This window comes from Brachyhypopomus gauderio, chromosome 17 (assembly GCF_052324685.1).
Source record: "Brachyhypopomus gauderio isolate BG-103 chromosome 17, BGAUD_0.2, whole genome shotgun sequence".
NCBI lineage: Eukaryota > Metazoa > Chordata > Actinopteri > Gymnotiformes > Hypopomidae > Brachyhypopomus > Brachyhypopomus gauderio.
The window spans coordinates 12,620,261-12,644,175 of NC_135227.1; the positions used below are offsets into that span (position 1 = coordinate 12,620,261).

At 41.4% G+C, this 23,915-nt stretch overlaps 2 protein-coding genes across 3 annotated transcripts in view; one reads left to right on the forward strand and one right to left on the reverse strand.

Annotated features, from left to right (window-relative positions):
- begain (brain-enriched guanylate kinase-associated) overlaps positions 1 to 2,838 on the forward strand; it is a 35,986-nt gene extending 33,148 nt beyond the window's left edge. For both annotated transcript variants that reach the window (XM_076979196.1, XM_076979195.1), the window contains one exon: positions 1 to 2,838. In XM_076979196.1, coding sequence (XP_076835311.1) covers positions 1 to 1,377 — 1,377 coding nt within the window. In that variant the 3' untranslated portion in view covers positions 1,378 to 2,838.
- The window catches only part of wdr25 (WD repeat domain 25), a 27,108-nt gene continuing 5,968 nt past the window's right edge, over positions 2,776 to 23,915 (reverse strand). The window contains exons 2-6 of the mRNA XM_076979197.1: positions 22,026 to 22,173; positions 10,270 to 10,400; positions 6,828 to 6,998; positions 5,213 to 5,353; positions 2,776 to 4,987 (exon numbers count right to left, since the gene is read on the reverse strand). Of these exons, the coding sequence (XP_076835312.1) occupies positions 4,766 to 4,987; positions 5,213 to 5,353; positions 6,828 to 6,998; positions 10,270 to 10,400; positions 22,026 to 22,173 (813 nt within the window). The 3' untranslated portion in view covers positions 2,776 to 4,765. The remainder of the gene's footprint in view (positions 4,988 to 5,212; positions 5,354 to 6,827; positions 6,999 to 10,269; positions 10,401 to 22,025; positions 22,174 to 23,915) is intronic.

Consider the following 23,915-nt stretch of genomic DNA (forward strand, 5'->3'; position numbering starts at 1 on the left):
CTGCCTTCTGATCTACAAGAGAGGGTGAGTTCTCACATGGAGAAGCAGGGAAGGACATTGGGCCTATGCCACTCACCCTATTCTGACACTGTGCCCACTGCAGTCATTGCCAAGGTGCTGGAGAAGCCAGAGTTGGGTAGTAGCTGCCCGGTGACACGTTCACCCAGCCCACAGACTCGAGACCCAGACCACATGACCAACAATGGAACGGGCAGTGGGGACACCCTCCATCGCCGCGTGGTTTACAAGTCCTCTGACCTGTACTGCAGTGACACGGCCCTGTACTGTCCAACGGATGACGGGCGTCGGCAGCAGAAACGTAGGCAGAGCATGGACCTCCACAACAGGGAGGCCGGCTTCCTCCAGGCCCAGAATTCCACCGACAGCAACCCGGAAGACGACGGCTTCCTCCCCGGCTTTTCGCACGACGACGCCACTTTCCACGAGTTCGTGGCCGGATCCCCTCCACCCTCCAGCTCGTACTCCAGCTTCAGTGTGGCGTCAGACGAGAAGGGCCACACTCTCTCCTCCTCCCACCTGGCCCTCTACATGGACTGGCCAGAGGGCGATTATGAGCGCAAGAGCATGTCCTCTTATGACAAGGACAGCCCTGGGTTTTCCAAGTCACACAGCTTCCAGCACATGACGCCCAGTCCACAGAAAGGCAATTCCCCTGCATACGCCCGCACGCCATCCTGCTACAGTGAACCTTACCATTCCCCACGCCTCCCCACCTCGCACAACACAGGCTCCTCAGGGCTACCAAGAGGCAGTCACAGCAGCGTCCACATCCCCGAGGAGGAGCTAACGGGTCGCTGGAGGCAGCTGAGTGTGGAAGACATCAACACGTTCTCCTACCGCAACCCTGGCCGCGTCTCCCCTTATAGCTTCTCCGAGCAGCATTTTGCAATGGGCCCTGCCAAAATCAAGCTGGGACCCCTATATAGCAGCTTCCAGGAGGGAGATGATGTCTTCCAAACCCGCGTGCTGGACGCCTGCTTCCCCTCCTCGGCTGGCCCAAGCCCAGCCCCCAGCCCCAAGCACAGCCTGGGTCTTTGCAAGACCGAAAAAGGCCCAATGTACAAGTCAAAGGATGACAGTCAGGAATCCAGGAGCAGCCTTTTCCTCTCTAGTAGCTCAAAGGACAAAGAGAGCACAGTTGGAAATGTGAATAAAGAATATGAGGAAGTAAGCCCAAGTAGCTCAGTTGAGTCATTACACCCAAATGCACTGGAGGCCAGTGTGCAGCACTACCAGCTTCAAAGCCCAGTACCACAAAGGAAGAGCACACCACAGCACCAAACTTTTGGAAACACAGGGCTCAGTAGGAAGGACAGTCTCACCAAGGCACAGCTGTATGGAACACTGCTAAACTAAACCCATGTTGTGATTTAACAGTCACTACTGCTGTTGCTAGAGGTGGTTTCAACACGTCTCTTGTGAAGGAAGGACTTGCAAACATCTGTTTAGATGGAAATGAGGCATTGACCATTAACAAATGTGTTTCTCAGATGTGAAGACACAGGGAAGTGTATCTTTGAGAGCTTTTAAAGTACCGAGTTCAAAAGCCATCATACTGTACAACAGAGTGGACTCTGTGTTTCACACTCGTACAGATTTTACCTGCTTAACCATCTTCCCTTAGCATCTATTGGTTTATTAAGTAAGCAATTTATTCTAGTTACTGGGTATTTATTATATATGGGAATTTTACTGTCTTTCAGAAAAGCTTCCAAATCTGGTTTCCTTGTGGATATTCTTCTTTAGAATTACTTTTTCCATTGTTAAAATTGTATTATCTGAAAATTAGCTATTTAGATGAAGTAATTTACTCAAATAGCATATAATGTAATAATATAGTATATGAAAAACATAATTTATATACAACTGATAACAGCTTAAGTAGAACTGAAAACTTGTCTACCCATAATCCCCCTTGTATTTGAAGGCTGATTGACGAGGGACCCGGGGGACTAGAGGTGTCATTGATGGCCTCCGCTTATTGGGTGTGTCTAGTTTTAAACCAGTATGTGGCATGATGTAATTGCAGTACTTGTTCCTTCTCAAAATGACAAGAGTTTTGCCTTAATTATTCAATTGTCATTAGATACACTCATTTCAGTTTGTTTCCCCCCTTTTCTACACATGTGAGATATGAGAGGTAAACACATACGTAGGGTTTCCATGTTTGTAGTGATCCATATGAAAAAGAGAACAAAACAATAATCAATTACTGATCTATGGCAGTGGCATTGAAGTCAGATTTTCAATTATCCCTGCCAGACAACATTTATATATTTATTATGTATATTATATATGGATTTAAGCTCCCAGCACACCTGGGCCAAGCAATTAAGTGTTTCAGAATCCAGTTTACCTGCATCAGGTATGAGGCTGGAAAAAAAAAATCTTGAAAAGGTTTTGCATGAACAAAACTGATCATGCCAAGAAAGAATTTAATTGCCATGACAGTTCCTTCTGTTATGGTGCAATGGCGCGCCTAAATGAAAATGTGGCCCCTTTCTTTTTTTATTTGGATATTTCTGTAGAATGTAACCATAAAGAGAGACAATACAAGAGAAAATTAAAAATGAAGTTCCAGCACAAGGTTATTTAATGCAAGGCATTTTGCAGTACTGAACTACTTATATAGAGTTATGGTTCATCTCAGGCTGTTCCCTAATAAATGCAGAAAACCAAACTAAAAGTGCACAGACACTTCACCTAATACCTGTTCATTGTTCATTATTCTTTGCTAACCATTTGCATCATGTCTTGCTGATGGACTACTAAACTCCAAAATTATATAGCTAATGAGTATAACTGATGAACCTAGAGGTTGCCAGCTACCATAACCTTGCCCATAGCATACAAACTCTGCACAATTACCTTTCCATCATTCCAGGTAACACAACATTTTGTCAAAACATGCACAATAGCCTTTTTTTTTATCATGAAATGAATTTATCATGTAATAAAATGAGTACAAAAAACAATCAAGGCCCTGTAAGCCTTTTTAGATTTGCCATGTGAAATGGCAGTTAGTGTTTTCAAACCACACAAGAAACCTGATATTTGGCCTACAACTTTCAAAGACGTATGTTTACAATTATTTGAGTCACTGTTAAAGGTTCTAAAAAAAATTTTTTTTTGTTCAATAGTAAGAGACTGGTATTTGTACTGTTACATTTGATGTTGTTTCTCTATTCCCTGATCAAACTCCCCTGTCTTGTTCTACCTCAAAGTCTAGAACATTCTGAAGGAACAAAAGGTCAGCTGTTTGCTTGATGCATGACTTTGGTGTATGTCTTTAATAAATAAATATGAATGAGGAATCAGTCTAATCATATATATAAGAGAGATCTGTGGCGGTCTGGTGCAGTATTTTTGCTGCTCCTAGGATTATAGTCTCATGGATTGAGATTAGGATCTGTGGGACCCACTCATCCACTTTATGGGTAATGGCCCAAGTGGCCCTGTGAACTCTGGAACAACCTGGGTGTTAACCTTCCACATTCCCTCTCATTTCTGCTTTCAGTCCCTGGTATTTTTCCTTTCCGTATTCCTTACTTTAGTTTCATCACTTAGGACCATATCCCTTACCACATCTATTACTGCTGCTGTTTTTTCAATCTTGTCCACTCTCACTCTCAAGTTTGGTTGGTTCACCAATACTTGTCTGTCTCCCACATGCTCTGAGCCTTGTCTATTCATTTGGGCATCTCACATGCATTCGAATTATATGGGCATCTCATATGTATCTACTGTGGGCCAAATGTGTGCCCAGAAACCCCACACGACTAAACTATTACCAGCCTGTTGACATAACGTAGACTGGATTCATGGGTTCAAGCTGTTTACACCAAATTCAATACCCGACATCAGTCCAGGTAGCATATTTCCAACTTCAGCTGTCCAGTTTCCACTGCACCCTCTAGATTCCTGGTCACTGCTAACAGAATGTGCTCTCTGTTAGCCTGTTATCCCTTAATGTTGCATGTGTTCTGCACTATGAGATGGTTTTCGGCTCCCGTGGTTACAAACTGTGTTTTTTGGAGTTTCCACAGACTTCCTTTAATCTCAGACCCGGTCTAGTCATCCTGCTCCTCCACTCGTCAACAAGGCATTCTGCTATCAGAACCGACACTTGTTGAATGGTCCGTTGTTGTTTTTGCCAGACTTTGTGTAACTCTAGCCTGTTGGAAGTTGAAGGTTGCATAAATGAACACAGGTGTACAGGTGTTCCTAATAAAGTGGCATATTAAACAAAACCACATTAGAGAGAACCCATCTGTTGTTGTTACCAGAAATACTGAGGTGAGGGGGAGATTAACACCATGAGCTAATTGTGTGCTTCATTTGATTAACAAGTGCAGTGTCATTGATGAGAAGCACCACTGTGTTATAGGACACCTGTTACATTTTTACAGTATTGCTGCCTTGTGAAGAATTTACAGCCTGCTGTCACTGAGTGAGTATCCAGCTCCACAAGGCACTTCACACACAAAAACAGCATTTTGCATTAGCATTTGTCCATCTAGTTGCTGCACTGGAACATCTGAATGTAAAAATGAAAAATTGTGCAATAACATGCATAGACATTTAGATATTCATTTAGATCTTTTAATTAAGAATTTTGTTCTGCTCTTTATCCAACCTACAATATTGGATGTTTTTCTACTTCAGACCATTTAAATCTCTTTCGTTTTTGAATACAGGATGCTGGAGTCTCCTTCTGCAGAAAACCTTTCTAGTGTCTTGATGATCAGTTCCATATTTTGATCTCCCCTCCCCAGTCACATGTGGCGATGGCGGCGGGCAGCACGGGGTGGAAGGACGCGCTCACGCAGGCCTGGGGGTGGGCGTGGAGCGTGCGTATCCTCCGTGCTGTGTGAAAGTCGTAGAAGTGCACAGAGCCAACGGAGCTGCCTGTAGCCAGCACGCCTCCATCTGAAGACAGCTCACACTGGACCGCGTAGCCCTCCACCTAGAACATGGAAGTGCTTCAGTCTCGTGTTCGGTCTGTCTGGAAACGCGCTGGAAATCAGACGGACGGACGAACGACAACGGCTACTTGGGACTCTCCGAGCGTTCGCGTTTTAAACGGAACTTGTGAGAACAACAAAAATGAACTTGCTGCTGAACGCCTGATTTGGTGTCGATGGTGTGATGACACTCTGGCGTACGCGCAGAGCATCACAAACACACTGACCTTGTGTCCTTCAAATCGTTTCCTCTTGTTCATCTTGTATGGCTTTTGGGTTGAAAAGAGTGCTATGTAGTTTCCATTGGTCTGCGCAACAAAGCAGTCGTCCTGTGGGTGCAGGGCCAGACTAGGACATGTGTATCTCTCCTGTATGGAAGGCAAGAAGAGAGTGATCTTTTCCTGCCTCTAAATGATAGCTAATGCATGTTCATTTCACTCCTCAGAAACCATAACATAACTTCATTACTATGTCATTATTACCTTATTATTGCCTTGACATGGATATTCATTTATGGTCTTTTCTCGGATTTAAATCTGCATTGGATGGAGTCTGAGTCAGTTCTGAGATGTTAGTAAGGTTGGTGGATAAACGTATTTACTGTAAAACTACATAATTCTCCAAAAGAGGTCATTTTTTCAAACACAGACCTATGTTTATTCTACTGGTGTATTGCAAGGAAAGTATTATTTCTGTAAAATACTTTGTGGCAGGGCTACATTAGTGGTTTTTGTGAACCATCATTCTAAGTTCCATCCTCACATGTCAAGCTAGCATTATTTTGCTCTTTTGTGTCTGTAGAGCTTAGGTAGAGCTGTAATTCTAATCCTAATGCAGCATAACAATCTTTTATGTATGTTTCGATTGAATTAACACAAACTGCTCTAATTTTAACGATGCAAAAAAGTTCAATGCCTTATAACCAACACTATTACATGGTGCTAAGTCACATCCAAAAGATAAAGCATAACAATAAGCATGTAGCTCAAAAGCATCACACGTAATATAGACAGAACCGTGCGAGTATTAATGACTCCTCAACCAATCATAATGTTCCATCAGCCAATCATACACTCATGCCATGTCCAACAGCTACGTTTAGTGTGGGGAGTCGGGACTAAACAGAGAACTAGAGCTGGCAAAGCAGCATTACAGTAGAGGGGAGGAGCTGGCACTCGAGGGACAAACCTGACATCAGCTCATATTTGGAGATTTAATCATGAATTCAATTACTCCACCATGCCACCTCAGACTAGGTGGAGACTGATCATTCAGCACAAACTAGCACTCAAGTGCACGCAAAGTAATGACGGACCAAGTAATGAAGGTCAGAACTGCAAGTGTGCAGGTTTGTGAGTTCTAACTATGTTCAGTGTAAAACCATTTCTGGTTAGCGGAGGTTAAAAGCTATTACCTGTCTTTTACAATTTTTTATTTTCTGTATAGTTACGCTAAATGTAATCTTCCCATTAATTGTGCTATTTGTTTTTATTGGTTATTCATGTAGCCACATCAACATGCAACATCAATAACACCAACGTTGTTAATAATAATTGTAGGACATTTAGCTTGAATAATATATGGTTAGGTGTTATATCATGTTTTAAGGCCTGCATTGTGACACATATAGTATCATGTAGTTAGTGGCAATATCCAGTCATAAAGACCTAATGACTGTTTGCTCCAATAAAACAGGGTGTTTTTAAGACGTGTTCACCTAGAATTCCTTCGCATGCCTGAAATGCTCATGTAGCCTGACAAACAGGACACCAGTTTTAATACTACCAAGATCAGGGTCGCCATGGTTCTCCAGTTCTTCAAAGAGCCAGCTTGGGATCTTACATGGAATATCTGGTTGGAGATTTTGGCAGTAGTTGTAAAGTCCCAGGCAATAAGGGTTCGATCCGCAGAGTCCCGACTGACCGCATCGCTGCTGGTCACCAATTCTTTCCCTTCACGCAGAAAAAGGATGTCCAGCGTTTGCTGAATCCCAGCCCTGTACACCTTGATTGTCTGAAAAAGAGCATGATGTAAGTCCAGTTCTAGTCACAATATATTCAATAAGAAACCAGATTTGTCCGATACACAAGAACTGAACTGGTTGTACACCTTTGTGAAGGTCAAATTACATTTAAAAGTATATGTTAAGGTTTTTTTAAATGTGTTTGTTTATACTATTACAAATGCCATGGATGATAAGAGATTCAATCAGCTTAACCACATAATAAGAATGTACTAAAATGTCTTTTAATATATTTCTGATGAACACTTAGAATATAAAGAACTTAAAATATGTATTTTGAAATTATACACTGCATGTAGTGTATGAATACTGTACAATAGTACCAAAGACCACAATAGTAATCATGACATTTTTTAAGATAAGAATATTACTAACATAATATTCAGAACTTTCCTGAAAATGGTGTAAAAAAAAGAGTTTAATATTTATTATTTACAAAAAAGCATAGACACTAAAAAGTAAGAATTAAACTTGGGTTTTGTATTTTTTTTTTTTTTTTTTTGTCATTTTACTTGATTAATTAAATACAACTCTCTAAGACTTGTATTAAAATAGGGGGCTCAGTGGCAGTGTTTAGAAACAGAAGACTTCATATGCTACACTGATCTGAAAGCCTTGTAATGATATGTGGGGAATCAAACAATAAATTTGTATTTATTATTTTACGCCCAATGAGTCGGTATTTTTTTTCTGACGAATTGAAGATCAGTCACTGTAGGGCAGGGATGTCAAAGTCAAATACAACGAGGGCCAAAAAAACAAATTTGCTACAAGCCGAGGGCCGGACTGGTTCAATGTTTATTAAAACATATTAAAATGATTGCACATAGCCTATTGAACCAAGACCTAACACAGTGTATATTATTTAATGCTTAAATGAATAAAGCAATATTTTCTTATGGATCTGTCAGTAATTTCAAGTGAAAATATTTTTCAACAAGCAAACATGAATAAAGTAATAAAGGTTTATTGCTGGAATTTAAGCTAAAGTACTTGAAAATGCTTGAAATTGTAACTACTTCGTTTCACAACAAATAGCTATCTGACTGAACAGTTCTCTTTTATTACGTTAACAAATACGAGCCTCTTGTAATTCCAGGACGAAATATGAGAGAACGTGAAGACGTTAATATTGGGCGTGTTGAAAATAAACAACCATTAAATAATGTGAATAAAAAGCGAATTATTTCGAATCATTTCGAATATATGTATAAATATTTAACTTAATTAAGTTTAACGTGCTGGGAAATATTGAAATGGACCTTGAAAGTGACGTACAAGTGCTTGAATTCCACCTTGTAAAGGTGTATGAACCCTGCAAACATGACTTTGTTCATTGCGCTGAGGCGCGGCGCGCGCAAAGTACAAAATTCGAGAGATGCACGACCTCGCGAATCGACAGCGCGCGAGACGCTCGCGCACGAGCTGAGCCACTGCGATTACGTTATTTTCGCCGCGCTGACCCTCGCCGCTTGTGCACGCTGCAGTGACTTCGCGGGCTACCGTTGCATTGTGGGGAATGTAGTGTTTGTGCGTGCAAAACACCAGCGGGCGGCTGTGGCCTGCGGGCCGGTTCTAACAGTAATTAAATATCATCCAGGGGGCCATAGATAATCAATTCACGGGCCGGATCTGGCCCGCGGGCCTTGACTTTGACATATGTGCTGTAGGGTAAGGGAGGAAGCCTTCCATGGAGTCCCGCCCTCCTCTGGAAAAAAGACTACTCTTCCTTTTCTATGAACATCTGTTTTTGCCACTACGGTTGATTTTGTGTGCCAACGTGTCTAAAGCACGTTTTTGGTTTTTTGCTACACATGCGGCGGAAAACACACAAAACCCTACTGCTTCAGTCCAACTCAATTCAGTGATCAGAATCTGATCATGTTGAACGTCTTACCAAATCGAAAAAGGAAACAGAAGCTATACTGTATTGAACTCACCCTTATCGATATGTGTTTAGTGTGTTCATCTGTGTAAGCCATGCTCACAATAATAGTTTAATAGAACCGCTATTAAAACTGGGCTGGAAAGTGCTTCAAAGGCAAGCGTGCCATTGGAATGAAAATCCATACACACAGAAGCTGACGTTCATGAAGCCCCACCATCAGAATCAATTACACCAGCATTTGAATCACTCCGCTGGGGAGCATTATCGCACACAGACAGCAGCTAAGAGCTTACTAGGCTCTGGATGGAGGTCTCAGGTCGGCTACATGTGCTGCAGTGACACACTTTGACTGGTGGTAAGCCCAGATAGTCGGGTTCACCATAGTGCCCCAGTATGTACACTACCTTCAGAGACTATCTATTGCCTTTAAAAATGTCCAGTGCCTATAATCTCGAGGTCCCTGGTTGTTCATAGTATTATCTCCAGTAAACAAGCAATTGAGCAGATATCCACACTCTGCCACTAGAGATTCTACCATCATGACATGTTTACTCAGACTACTTTAATGTGCTCCAGCTAGCAAACTAACATAGAATGGGTATATTAGGCGAGAAAAGAGAACTTCAAACAATCACTGACGTAATTTGGGGGGGGGGGGGGGGGGGGGGTGTTGGTCCCCCCCAGTTTTTACGGTTAAAACCAAATATTTAAATAGCGACGAATCCATGTCCCCCCCCCACTTTTTATTACAAAATTACGTCCATGCAAACAATACAACAATATTGTAACCGTAGATATTCATAGCACTTTAAACTTTGGATAAAGCAAATACATAAACTGATATGGGATTTTAAGTGAAGCACTTTTATAAGGGTTCTTATGAGGGGCTATGTCTTCATACTGCATCCACCACTGCATAAAATCTAAAAGATACCATTCCATGTTTTTGTCTCAACATATTTTGCTGGACCTATAATACAAGTGCACATTTATGCACAGCACACCACACTACCCACTGTCACTGTTCTATGCAGAATGAACAAAATGTTTGTGTAAATATTCCAGACCTGATATTTGCCACATATCTTTGTGCATAACCTGTAGTATTCTTTGACAAGATATCAGACAACTAATTGCATGACACATACTATAAAATCCAGACCAAATCAAGTTTCGTTCTTGCTAAAAGAAAAAAAGAAAAAACCTCAACAAAAACAAAACAACTATTACTTGCATCCCTGTACAGCCAACATGCTGCAGAGAACCTGTCCCATGAGGACGAATCAGTGGAGGCTCATGAAGAGTCTGTGTTCTTTACACTGGTATGCTGTTCAAAAGCAGCATTAACAGCAGGGCATAAAGTTCAAGCTGACCTTACAAATCCGGGAATCCCATGCCTTGACCTCATCGCTGAATCCTCCGCACAGAACAACACTCGGATCCATGGGCTGAATGGCAAGACAAGTCACCTTAAACTGATTCTCCATTTTGATAATGACCTGACCTGAGAAGAGAGAAAATTGATAAGTGTCAACATGCAAACAGAAGCACATACTAGATGTTAATGGATAGGGAACAAGTCAGTAAGGGACAATTTGACTTATGTATAATAAAGAAGGAGATCTTCTCTATCTGTATTATCGGTGTGAAAGGCTGTGTTGCTTTTAGGACAGAAAGGTACAAGAGTCCTGGGATGTCTTGATCCATAAAATAAATGCTTTAGCTTTTGAGTATACATCATACATTCACAATGAAATGGCCAAATGTAGGTAGACACCTGACCATCACACCTGTGTGAGCTTGCCAGACATCCTAATAGAAAACCACAGGCACCAACATGGAGTAGTCTCCGGTCTTCTGGGAAAACATTCTGCAAGATTTTGTAGTGTGGCGTTTGAAATTTGTGCAAATTCAGTCAATGTGTTTGTGAGGCCAAAAACTGATGCTGGGTGTGAATTCCTGGCTCACAATAGACATTACAATGAACAACATGTAGTGCAGTTGAGGTCAGGGATCTCCCCACCAATCCCATCAAATTATGCATTTATATACTTTGCTTTGTACAGAGCGGTACAGTGATGGTGGAACAGGAATGGGCCTTCCTGACCTCAAAGATGTAAGTATACACTGACATGTGAACAGTAAAAGGATAGCAGTATGTAAATTGATTATGAAGTGATGTTATTACTTTAGGCGTCGGCTTGGGAAGGCCCACACCTGTATAAGTTGTGAGGTATCTTGTGAGTTAGGTCGAACACTGGCCAGCGTGCTCATGTGAGTTATCAAAGCTTGAAGAAGACATGAATGTGGGAGTCAGATAGATGGGACACTCCGTTTCTTAAGTTATACAAGCATTTAACATTCCTTGATCCACAGGGTCACGTGTGGACTAGGTATTACCACCCACAGAGGACAGCGCAGTGGCCGCCCAAAGGTGTTTAGCAATCGTTACAGACTAACTATAATTGTCTGTTCAAAGACAAGTGACTCTGGCAAAAATAATTACATGCACATTCAATGAAGGAGACCCCTTATGTACATTCAATGAAGGAGACCCCTTATGTACATTCCGCAGGTCAGTGCAATGTTTTTCCATATAACTCCCATGGGATGTGGTATGTGTAGCTTCCATGGGATATTCTGGAGATTTCAGATGAATGGTGTGGCCTTCTCATTCACCCGACATGAACCCGGACAAAGATTTATGGGATGTGGTGGAGAGATTAATGCACACCCGAGCAGCATCGTTTACAAATGCCGTAGAAGTGTGGGTGGCTACCCAGACAGCTCAACACCCCTCCAGATATCTTCTCTCCACTCCGCCAGGCTAGAGGGGGTCGTACATTATACAAGATCCTTCTCCATGACTTCTGGTACATCGATGTATTTGTCTACAATATCGTTGGGGCCTAGGCCAAACTCTGGGAAACAAAAATGATCCCCACCAGATTTTACTGTTGATAACATAGTGTCACATAGTGTTCTGCTGGAATCCCCCAAACTCAGACTTGTCCATCAGACTTGTCCATGATGGTAAAGCGTGAATGTGATGAAGGCTGAAGGCAGCCAAACTGTAATAAATAATGTAACAGAGGGTAGGTGATTTTTACAATACTTGTTGGCATGCTGAGTTTGCACCATCTTACGCTTTGTGGCAAAAGCTGTTGTCACTTCCATTTCACAATAACAGAACTTGCAATTGACTGGATCTGATCCATAGCAGAAATGCCATGAACGGACTTCGATCAAAGGTGGCGTCCTATGCACATTTAAAGCCCACAAGCTCTTCAGTATGTACTTCCAGTTTGGCTTGGAGATTACAGGGTTGTGCACTTGCTTTTATTCAACTGTTAACAATGGACGTAGCTTAAACACTTTAAATAATTACAAGAGATGTCAGTATATAGTTATGACCATATACTGTATTTTGCTATTTAAAATGCATCTAGAAATGTTAGTACTGACAAATAAACCAGGTTAGAAATACCATCCATAATTCAACAAGAAAATTCTCACACATTCAGTATTCACATGCAGATATTCTTACTACCAGTAGTAAACATAATAAATGACAAACAATGCTCCGTCCTCTTTAGTCTGTAGGGATCGTATGAACTAATTCAACTAGTTCAAGATAAATATTGATCCTACTGAATTAAGTCACAAAACTCAAATATTCTAAATTCAGCATAATGAACACTGAAATTCTGATCTAGTAAAGCAAAGTTTGCAGCAACTAGGCACCAAAATGAGAAGAACAAAAGAGCTGGACACAGACTGCTGTAAGGGGACAACTCCCACAGTCCTGCGAGTCCAACACCATCCAAGTCAGGCCGTGTCTGGTGCAATTCCAAATGCCACCTTCCGTGTCGTAGGCCTGAGTGCACCGTGACCCACTGGAATAGATTGGTGAACAGCTTTTACCCCATGACAGCACACTCCACTGCCAAAGACATGTAGACACAACACAACACGAGAGGTCCACACTCTTTCCAAGCTCCAAGCACAGCTCTAAATCTCAACCTGCCAAAATGCACCTTTTCCCTTTCAACATCAAACTCAAAGCAAATAATGAATCATAAAATAAAAATAAGAATACACAGTAGGAGTCAGGACCTGAATATACAACATCTATTTATGTTACATTCACATCTGTGGTACTGCTCTATTTCAACCACGATCAGACTTTAGGCACATATCACTCATTTGTATACAGGTGCACTACTATAGTTTATGTACAATATAGATTCTCGGTGAGTTAAGCAAACAGAATTTGTTGCTGCCTGCTGCTTGATGTTGGTGTTTGTGTAATGGTGCAGGAAGAGGGAGAATTCTGTCATTTCAATTAAAGGTTAATGTTTGCAATGAGGATGAGAAATCATGTTTTTGCATAATTAATAAGCTCCTCAAAATTTTAATTAAGAAATGTAATTAACTTGACTACAAAGCAAAGAGATAAGCGGAAGGACAGCTTCCCCTCTCTGCATCCACACAAGCATTCTTATGATTCCTTATTCATCTTTTATCATTCATTATCCTGGTCTCTGTCACCTGATATTAGGCCAGAGAGAATGGCCAGGGGCATCTGATGAACATCTAAGGAACTTAAAAAGAACAAAGTCAACTAGCATTGTGTATTGTATTAAAACAAATGATTTTATAATAAACAAAGAACAAAAAACAAATAAACAAAAAATCTAACAAAAAAGATAAGTACAACACATCACATGATTTTTTAGATTTTTCATAAGTATGTGAAGTAAATTCATTAGGATTTCTAATGTTAAAGTGGTATGACACAATGCACATCCACACACACACACACACACACACACACACACACACACACACACACACACACACACACACACACACACACACACACACACACACACACACACACACACACACACACACACACACACACACACTCGTTTTCAGGTAACTCTGCAAAGCTGAGGTCAGGAAACAAGCTATTTCTGGCATTATCAGTAATGTCCTTCAATTCAAATCAAATCTATCTGACTTCTGCTTGGCTCTCTGGCTCTGAGGTTTATAGCCGTCTGACATGGAGTGTGGACCGATCTCAAACAAGTATCATCAATAAAAATAAACAGAAAGAGCCCGTCTTGTCCAAGGGCAAAACTACACAGAGAATTTCAGCAATGAAATGTTTACTCTACACCACTGTGTTTGGAAAACTGCTATTAGAGCAACTAATTATATAGTAATACATCAGGACTCATGGTGTAGGAGACATGACCTGCCATAGGGTAAGACCATTACACCCTCTTCAAGAAGCATCCATGGTTAAGACAAGCCAAAAGGTCCAGCCAATCCATCTTAATGTCATTAATATCAAGAGTCCTGGCAACTGTTCAAGCACTTTCAGTAATCCTGTTAAAGGAATAGTCTTTTATTTCCTATATTATAGAAGCCAAGGGGCAGCTGCTGAATTATATCAATAAACAGAAATGCAAAACATTTTTTTGCAAAATGCAATTGTGAATTATTCAGTCAACAGTATTAAATTAAACTATAAATGTTTTTTTTTTTTTTTGAGAAATAGGATTACTTTTCCAAGGGAAGAACATGTAATAATGTGTTTCTGCTGGCTTACTGCCATTCATCTGAAAGTAAAACACAGCTCTGCCTGGTTGTGGATGGATACTAATAATCCTTGGAGAAAGATTAAGCATCCAGAATGTGTTGTTTTTACTGTGTTGTTCCAGTGTTCAAACCTTAGATTAAGCGATCATTTTTTCCCACAACAATTGCACCCTAAGACACTTATTGTTAGGATCCAACAACTGTACCAACCGAAGCCATATATTTTGAACTTTTAATAAAGGAATATAACAACTGCCTTTAGGTTTTGTTTTTTTGTGACAAAGTTTTCCATCCTTATCCAAGTTCAGAGAAATGTGAATAAAGGATTGCTCTTTGTAATCGACCATACAGTATAGCTGCAGATACTAAGATATAGATATTAAGGCAACTTTCCACAATCCATGTCTCTCCATTCCTCATTTCACTCCTGTAACTACTCATCACCATATACAGATTTACACAGGCACCACATAGAAACCTTGACCCAATGTAATTGTCTATTTACACAATGCATCTACAGATGATCAAATTCTAAATATCTATATTTGGGGAAACTGAATGATTTGATCTCAAGCTTACATTTTCAGCTGGTATTTACACATGTTGCCATGGCTGTGATTAGATCTCATTTCTTAGACATGGATTTGCAGGGCGCCACTCAACCTGTTAAATGAAACTAAACTAATAATATACTAGGAGTAGTGTCACAAGAGGTTACTTTATTGCACAGCCTCTACCTACAGCCTCTACCTAAGAAGGGGTTATAATTATATATTATTATTATTATTATTATTATTATAAGGAAAAATAAATGTACTAGCAGCTATTTTGATTATGGCAATTGTAAATGCGACAACAGCAAACAGGCCGCTATGCATGAGAGAACATAATTTTTTTTATAACACTATGATTATATGACAAATGGGATACATTTCTCCTCTATATGAACACACTGATCAGGCTACGTTTGGTACCCTGCCTAGTCGATGACAAGATCCAGTGTTTAATGTTTTCTCACTTGCATTGCATGCTGTGCAGTCTGACCTTGCAATAACATGATTTCTCACTCCAGATAAAATACCCAGATATACTCACCGGCCACTTTATTAGGTACGCCTGTTGATTCCCGAGGAGATTGGCCAGACTGGTTTGAGCTGATATAACAGCAACAATAACTCAAATAACCAGTCGTTACACCCGAGGCATGCAGAAGAGCATCTCTGAATGCACAACACGTTGAATCTTGCGGCAGAAGGGCTACTAGCAGAAGAGCACACTGGGTACCAGTCCTGTCATCTAAGAACAGGAAACTGAGGCTACAGTTTGCAATGGCTCACCAAAATTGGGCCATAGAAGACTGGAAAAATGTCGCCTGGTCTGATGAGTCTCGTGGAACGGGAGATTCGTATCATGGATGTGCAGCTGACAAATCTGCAGCAACTGCGTGATGCTATCATGTCAATATGGACCAGACTCTCTGAGGAATGTTTCCAGTACCTTGTTGAATCAATGCCACAAAGGATTAAGGCAGTTCTGAAGGCAAAAGGGGTCCAACCCAGTACTAGCAAGGCGTACCTAATAAAGTGGCCAGTGAGGGTAGATCACACCTTTATGCAGAGTGAAAGTGGGACCATTCTTACATGCATGAGAAGGCATTTGCAAAAGCAATTTCCATAATGTAATAAAATGAAAGACTTATAAAAAGATTGTGGTTGGTGGTATGGGATAACTTGGTTTTGCTAAATTAAGTGAAATGCTTAATATTTCCCATCTCAAAACAAATTTCATTTAATTTTTATTGCATTTGTTCAAGAATCACTGCCCAGAAGATAACACCAGCCCATCAGAGAGCACAGAATTTCCCATCATAAAATACTGCAATCAATTTTCCGATGTAGGACTGAATCATGGTAGACCGGTCAGCACAAACCAACAGAAAAAATGAACCATTTCCTCTTTTTTTTTTTAACACAACTTTTTTGTACACTTTTCACATTCCAATCTGACCTTTTAATAGTTGGTTATGCTTAATCCTCAAAGGTAAGACTCATGTCACACAAAAGGTACAGGAAGCTGCCATCAACTGCCACATGATGCTGAAGACAAAATGTTTACTTTTTCACATTTTGGTGAGGATAGGCATCATGAAATGAAAGTGGACCAACTGCTTTTGACTCCAGTGTCTTCCCCTCCTGGCCTGATCTCCACGATGGAACGTGGAATTGTGGCGAACGTAAGATGGACACAAATTCAGTATTATATCTCATCGATTTGGCGCCCCCTCTAGTGCAGCGCCCCTATGCGTCGCATACGCTGCATACCCCCTTTTTGTGCCACTGACTACCCTCAGATGAATCTAGACCGCAACTCTTCCCATGACTAACTCACAATCAACACTGTTCTTGCTCTTGTGCATGTCAGATGCCTGGCAGGACCTCCGTGTGAAAAAGTGAAAGGTTTTCACTGTTCCAGCACCACCGGCTGCTCTCCAGGGTGCTGAAATCTCCTCTCCCATCCCAGTTCAGCACCGTCTTTCAGACCACTGTCTTTGACAGGGCTCAGAGGAGGAGAAGCAGGGGCTCAACATGGCTGGCAGCTGCTAAGCATCCACACCTGATGCCCGTCACATTCCTACACCACGTGCTATTTAACCGGCTCAGTCAGATAAGGAAAGGGAGTTTAAAAAGAAGCGGTGTGAATGATTTCTCTCACTCCCTCTCTAGTTCATCCCTTTTGGGGGGGGGGGGGGCAAAAACCTTCCTGAGGTGATAGATCTCAGGCTTCAATAAACTTTATTATTTAATTCCTATATGTATACATAAAACACCTTGAATTGCCAGTGTGTATGGAAAGAACTAGACAAATGAACTAGCCTGGCCTTACTGACAGAGGCACAGGGACAGACGACAACAGGGTTCTGGGAGATGAAAGGCACCCCTTCTGCCAGACTTTTGTCAAGACTGCAAGCCTTTCACAACTGGTACAACACATTTCCAAACCTTCATTAAACTGATAAATATAGTCCCTTCAGGGCTTGAACTGTCTACCATGTATTCACTGGTCTCTGATCTCATCTCACAAACATGACTCACTCACACATGCCGATCATTACAGGTAGATGTGAAAATGCTCGCAATAATAAATGGCTTCCAGAAAATCACTGTAAGCAACAAACAGGATAAAAATGACATTAGCTTTGCTGAGCTAAGAATGTAGGTACTTTTTTCTCAGATATAAAAAGTTGCACTGTTCCACTGAAGCACAAAACATGAAATCTTGAGAAATGGAAGGAAAAAACCAGAATGCCTAATTCTAACTTTACCCTACTGCTGAACATTTAGTGAAAGCCATTGTCCCATAAGGTCTTTTGTCAAATGCTATTTGTTTTGTTAGAGCCATAATGCTATAAGCAGCCATCATGTTGGAGCAATGACTACTCTGTATGGTTAAAGAACACGAGAACACAAATAAACAGACGACCCTGAACGGATGGCTGGCACTTCTGAAAGATGCTCAGGATTCAGGGCCAGTACAGGATAGTTGTACCTTCTAACATGATGTAACCCCGTTAAAATGAGCACTCTTGCTTATTGCTGGGTCGTTCTGTGGATTGGGTGCGTTTGCCCCTCCCACTCTCTCCCCTCCCCCCCTTCTTCCACTGTCGTTTTTTTCTTCTCTCAAGCACATGGTGTGAGAGCGAGTTTTGAGCTGAACGAGAGCCAAATTAGTAAAACTAAAACTGAGTTTAAGTTCTATTTACTTGTGATAGAGACCTAAAACGTCCAGTATTGGTGTTTTCTTTTCAATTGTCGTCTTGCTGGGAGCTGAGTGGACTCGCGCCATTTTTTGTGGTTAAAGTGGTGGAGAGAGGCTCCGGTGAGTTTGGACGTTGTTGGCGGATGAAAGATTCGGTTAAGTAGTATATGTGGTGTATATATTCAGGTTTTAGAGAGTTAATGAGTTAATAAAATAGTTTGAAGCATATTAAAAGCAACCGGAGTAAAAACTATGCTGGTTATATGTTGTTAAGAGTTCGTTTCTGTTGCTAATTTGTCGGCTAAGTGGGGTGGGCTAGCATTTGGCGTGGGAGATGTACAATTTCGGTGTATAGCGTGAGAGTCTGCAAATACGACTCGGTTATGTGTTATGTGTATGTATGCAGTACAGCCTTGTTAATATGAGCCGTATTGTGTAGGTTGCTTTAATAGACGGGAAGCGTTAAGAGAATTTACCCAATCCGGGATGGCGAGCCAACCTGAGACTACGTTTCCCAGAATTCTGTGCGAGTGAGACTCCGCAGCACGAGTTGCTGAAAGCGCGCGCAGAGAGAGACAACGCGGATGAAGAGAGCCAGCACTAGTAACACATACACACGCACACACACACACCACTTTTTAGTCTACCCGGGTAGTGAAGACATATAACATTTTTTTTTGGGACAAACTGATTCATACACGGAACAAAAACCGGACATTGACTTTATCAATTTATTTTCAATTTAAGCTGCTGTTCTATACTCAAAAGTCCTTATTCAGGGAGTGACGAGATTTTCATGCAGAGTTGAGCTAATTCCAATTTCTGTGAAGTTGACTGTGTGTCTCATAAAACTAGCAATTTTACAATAACTTAATTCAGGAACTTTGTCTTTTGGAGTTTTCTTCCAGTAATTGTTTTATTGACTATTTATTGTTTATCAACAGAATTTCATATGTTTAATTGATATATCCCATTGTATACATACTCAAGCCGGATTATCATTTTGTTTTATATTTCCTTTATTTTTTCCTTTCCTAGTCATCCACACACGTCAGTCCAAAAGGGATCCATTATTTTCTTTTGTCAATAAATACACAACTGTACCTCTGTCCCTGCACAACTTGGTCTGTTGCATTTTTTTTCCTGTCCCAGCCCTCCTTTCCGAGCCTAGTGTGTGTGTTTGGACAGTCCAAGTTAATTGGTCGACTCATCCTCCATAGTATTATCATTGTGGCCATCGAGCTACATATAACAAGTGCTACAATTACTTACATTGCTTAAACATTTCTTTGTTGTCTTTCAAACATTACAAAGTTCTACTTTTCTATTGATGTTGGTGGCGAAACATCTGTGGTGAAGCTGCAGAGTGTAGCGTTACTATGCATCTACACATACTGGTTGGCTGGGGGTAGGGGCAGATACTAGACAGGTTTGTTCTCTGGAGAGGGCTGCAGAAGACAATACGATTTCAGCAGGAGTGGGCTTGGACAGAAAAACACAGTGCAGGTGTGAGTGCGCTTTACTCCGACACACTTCATGTTTCACATGCCACACAACATATAATTCCATGACCACGGATGACAACAATGTGGCGTCTGGTGACTGGAAGCAGCCGGAGGAAGATGGAACGGGCATTCCTGGCATGGGGGATGGGCTCTAGGCTGGGGGCTGGGGGATGGGGGCATGGGGGATGGGCTCTGGGCTGGGGGCTGGGCTGGGCTGGCTGGGGGCTGGAGGCTGGCTGGGGGATGGGGGCTGGGGGCTGGATGGGGGCTGGGGGCTGGGGGCTGGCTGGGGGATGGGGGCTGGGGGGATGGGGGATGGGGGCATGGGGGATGGGGGCTGGCTGGGGGATGGGGGCTGGCTGGGCTGGAAGCAACACATCCACCATTGATCATTTACCCAAGCTGACAGGACAAGTAATGGGCCACTGCAGCAATTATCTATGGCTTTTATTGGCTGCATTGACAGCCTGTGAGGAAGTGAACACGGGGAGTATGAGATTTGTCCTAAGGAGCTGTTGAACCGAAACACCCTGCACAGAGGTTCCTGCCACTACTTTGTATTTTATACATTTATAAGCTTGAACACAATTTCATAATATAATTCCTTTATTCAACAGCACATTATGGGTGACCACACATCTCTAGGTGTTGATGTTACTGCCCAATGTGTTTGAGGAAAATACCTCAGGTCTGCTATATTGCAAGTTACTTATAAAAACACACCTTTTCTGTGGTCTGTAACGCTGCTTTTGAGGTGATTAAGTCGTTGTTCTTGCTGCAACAGATGTCAGAAAACCATTCAAACTAGAGACAGATGCTAGTGATAATGGTGTTGGTGCTGTGCTGTTAAAGGAACGCAGAAACCAGATGGACCGTACTGCTGGACCGTACTGTGTTGTCTTTCTAACAAAGTACTGAAGCATCACTTAGCATGCAGCACTACTGAGAGACACCTTTATTTGCATTGCAATATTTTGAAGTGTAGCCCTTTTCTATAACAAGACCAAGACCCTTTGGTTTACAGGAATTGTATGCGTAACAGCAACCAATGGCTCATACTCAGTCTCTCCCCAGTCTCTTTCACCTTTGAGTCTGTTCTGTTTTTGTTTTCTCAAATATCCACATTCACACTCATTTTCAGTTGTCATTTAACCCCAATTCATCAATTACTTTCTGTCATGGAGTCCATCTTGGTGGGGTAGTAACACTAGTTTAAGGAGTCAGATTCCAGTTTGGGCAAGACTGACTTTATTACTACTAGAGTCAGTGTTTACATGGCAGGCCCACTAACTTCAGACACCTTGTGTATTTCACAGGCTTGACTCCTACCACCCATCATGTGTCACTTTATAGCATATTAGAGTTTACAAATGGGTGGGAAATGATCCTGAGGGTGGAGAGTACACATACGACCATGCAATAGGCCAGGAGCGGCCAACCTGCGGCTCTTTGCCTGGTTTCATGCGGCTCCCCAGCCGGCCCGCGCTCACCTGAACGGTCTGTGCTGTGGCCCGGTTACCTCATCAAGTCTGAGGGCGACACACTGCTACTTCTTCGTGGTGCCCGGTTTGTTTACAAGCCTAGCGAGCCGCTAATTCCTTTAAAACCGGCATAGTGGAAAACACGCATTTGACTGTCTTCACACGCTCACACGAGTTACTAATTCGCCATCTACTGCCAATCGATCGATCGCGATATAATACTTATTTTTTGTCCATTATACCCCCCCAATTAAGATTTACTAATAACTTTGTGTTAGATATAATATTGTACTTTGTTACTTAATTGAATAATCATATACTGAATATCTGTTATTGTGATAAACATTTTTGATTAGTAAAATTAGTAAAAAATAAAATAAAATTTTCCCATTTATAATTAAAGATTCAAATGCTGAATATTTAATTTTATGTGAATAAATTATTTCTGGTATGTATCGTTCTTTTACACATCTGTCAGCAAATTTCTTCTGGGCAGAAAAAAAACAAAGTATCTTGTGCTGCACTGAGGTTCTGTAGGACTCACATATCTGACAAGCTGACATGCAGAAGCACGCTCATAAAGAACATCATAGTGAATGTTTCATGTGTGTTTTCTGGGACAGACCTCTGAATCCCTGTGTCCTTTAATGCTTATTAGAAAATCCCACCTATCCCTTTTATTTTTATTTAATTAAATGATCAATTATTCATTGCCTGTTGGGGCTGTGTGAAATGTCAAAAAAGGGGGCTGTGTAAGGACACAGATGTCATACACACCTGTCTCCACGTCCGTCATAGCAGCCGTGTTGTCAAAGGATCCAGTGAAGACGCGTCGTCCACACGGCAGCCAGCACGCGTCCCGAACAGCCTCGCAGTGGGTGGAGTAAGTCTGGAGGCACCGCCCACTGCCTGCACCGTCCCAAACCTTCCAACAGAGACTCAGTATCAGCAGTCTTCCCTAGACACACTACACTTGACAAGTGCACTTGTCTTCATTAAATAATTCATGAACAGCATCTCCAAAAGTAGAAGTGAAACCTCAGTATCCACGCATAAGCATTAACAACAAGTAAAAGCAGAAACAGAAGAAATTCCATTGATTTAGCATTAAGATGCAATCAGTAAGAACATGAATTTGTAAATGAATACAAGATCCACTTAAAGCATTTAAAGAATGCATTTAAAGAATGTTATAGTGAATCAATATTAGTGTTGTTTTAAATGCTATAAATATTAGCATTGACAAATAAATAAACATTCAAAACACAATTCAAAAAGCATCCTCGTGCTTTTCACGCAGGCAAAGGTTTTACAGCCATCATGTTATAGACATGAACACAAAAATAATAAGACAACCTTAGAGTTATATTAGAAATCAAGATTCTTGTGGTAGATCATTTTGGGTTTACCTCCAACTTAAAGGGACTGTGATAAAGGTGCAAGGTCTAACCAGCTGTTTGACTACAGCTACTCCATAGCAAACCACTTTTGGGGCAGGTTAAGATGCAAGTTGAGTCCCTGTTCACAAACGTATACAGCACTGAACTAGCTTACATTCACTTGTAATTAGGCCTTCCTGACATTTTATGGGCATACTGGATATGCGGGGTGGGGTGGGGGGTTGAAAAAGCACACTACTGCTGATAGACAGCTTCTTCTATAGATCATAGATTCAACATACTTTATGGAATAGCCGATGGCACCATCGCAGCAGATTATGACTAGCTATATTTAGTATGCACAAGAACTGGCCACCTGCATACAGACCATCTTTAATGTCACATGTTCCAATGCATGCGCAAACAACTTCTCTGTGTCACGCTCCCTAGTCTGGACTCCATCTCCCAGCATCCATCTGTCATTGACTCCACTGTCACTCAACCCAGTTCCACCAATAACCACACACTTAGGAGATCTGCCTCTCCTGATTACTGACCATCCCTATCTGTACCTCGTTAAGTACATGTCCAATTCAACCTGCTGGTTCCACCAACACTTAGCGAAGTATTGCCATGGTTATCACATGCATACCAAGCATTTTCTGTCTATCCTTCTGGCTTCCTACCTATTTTGCTACCTGACAATTGCCTTGTATAACCCTTGTCTAGTCCATATGCCCTGTTATATCCCTCTCTGGTATTGAACATCTTGGAATGTTCCACCTCTACCCCCTTTGTCTGCTCCTTGTGTTTTGGCTGCATACAAAATTAATATATATTAACAATCATAGTCCAGAGAAACATGATGTAAACGTCAGCACAGCCAAGGTGTTGGTGTGTACGTGCATGTGACATCACAATGTCTCGCTTTTAGTTTTGGTATGATGCACTTGACACGAGGGGGAGATGAGAGGACCTTCCTTATTTTGTGGAGCCCTACCCAACGCGTGTCATGAGTGTACAGGGAGTGACGTTTCTGCACAGTATTTATCCCTCACTGAAAGTGATCTGCCCTCATGTTACATTTGTGTTTTTATAGACCTTGTTGCAGTCTTTTACATTTGATTCTTTGTAATACACTAACTTTTGCTAGACAGGTCTGGAAATGATTATTTTAAAGGTTCCAGAATATTATCTGTTGTAAAATGCAGCATTTTAATGTTCTTGTGCCTCATAATTTACTATACATTGTCTTAACCCATTCCCATAATTGTCTTTTCTACCGTCT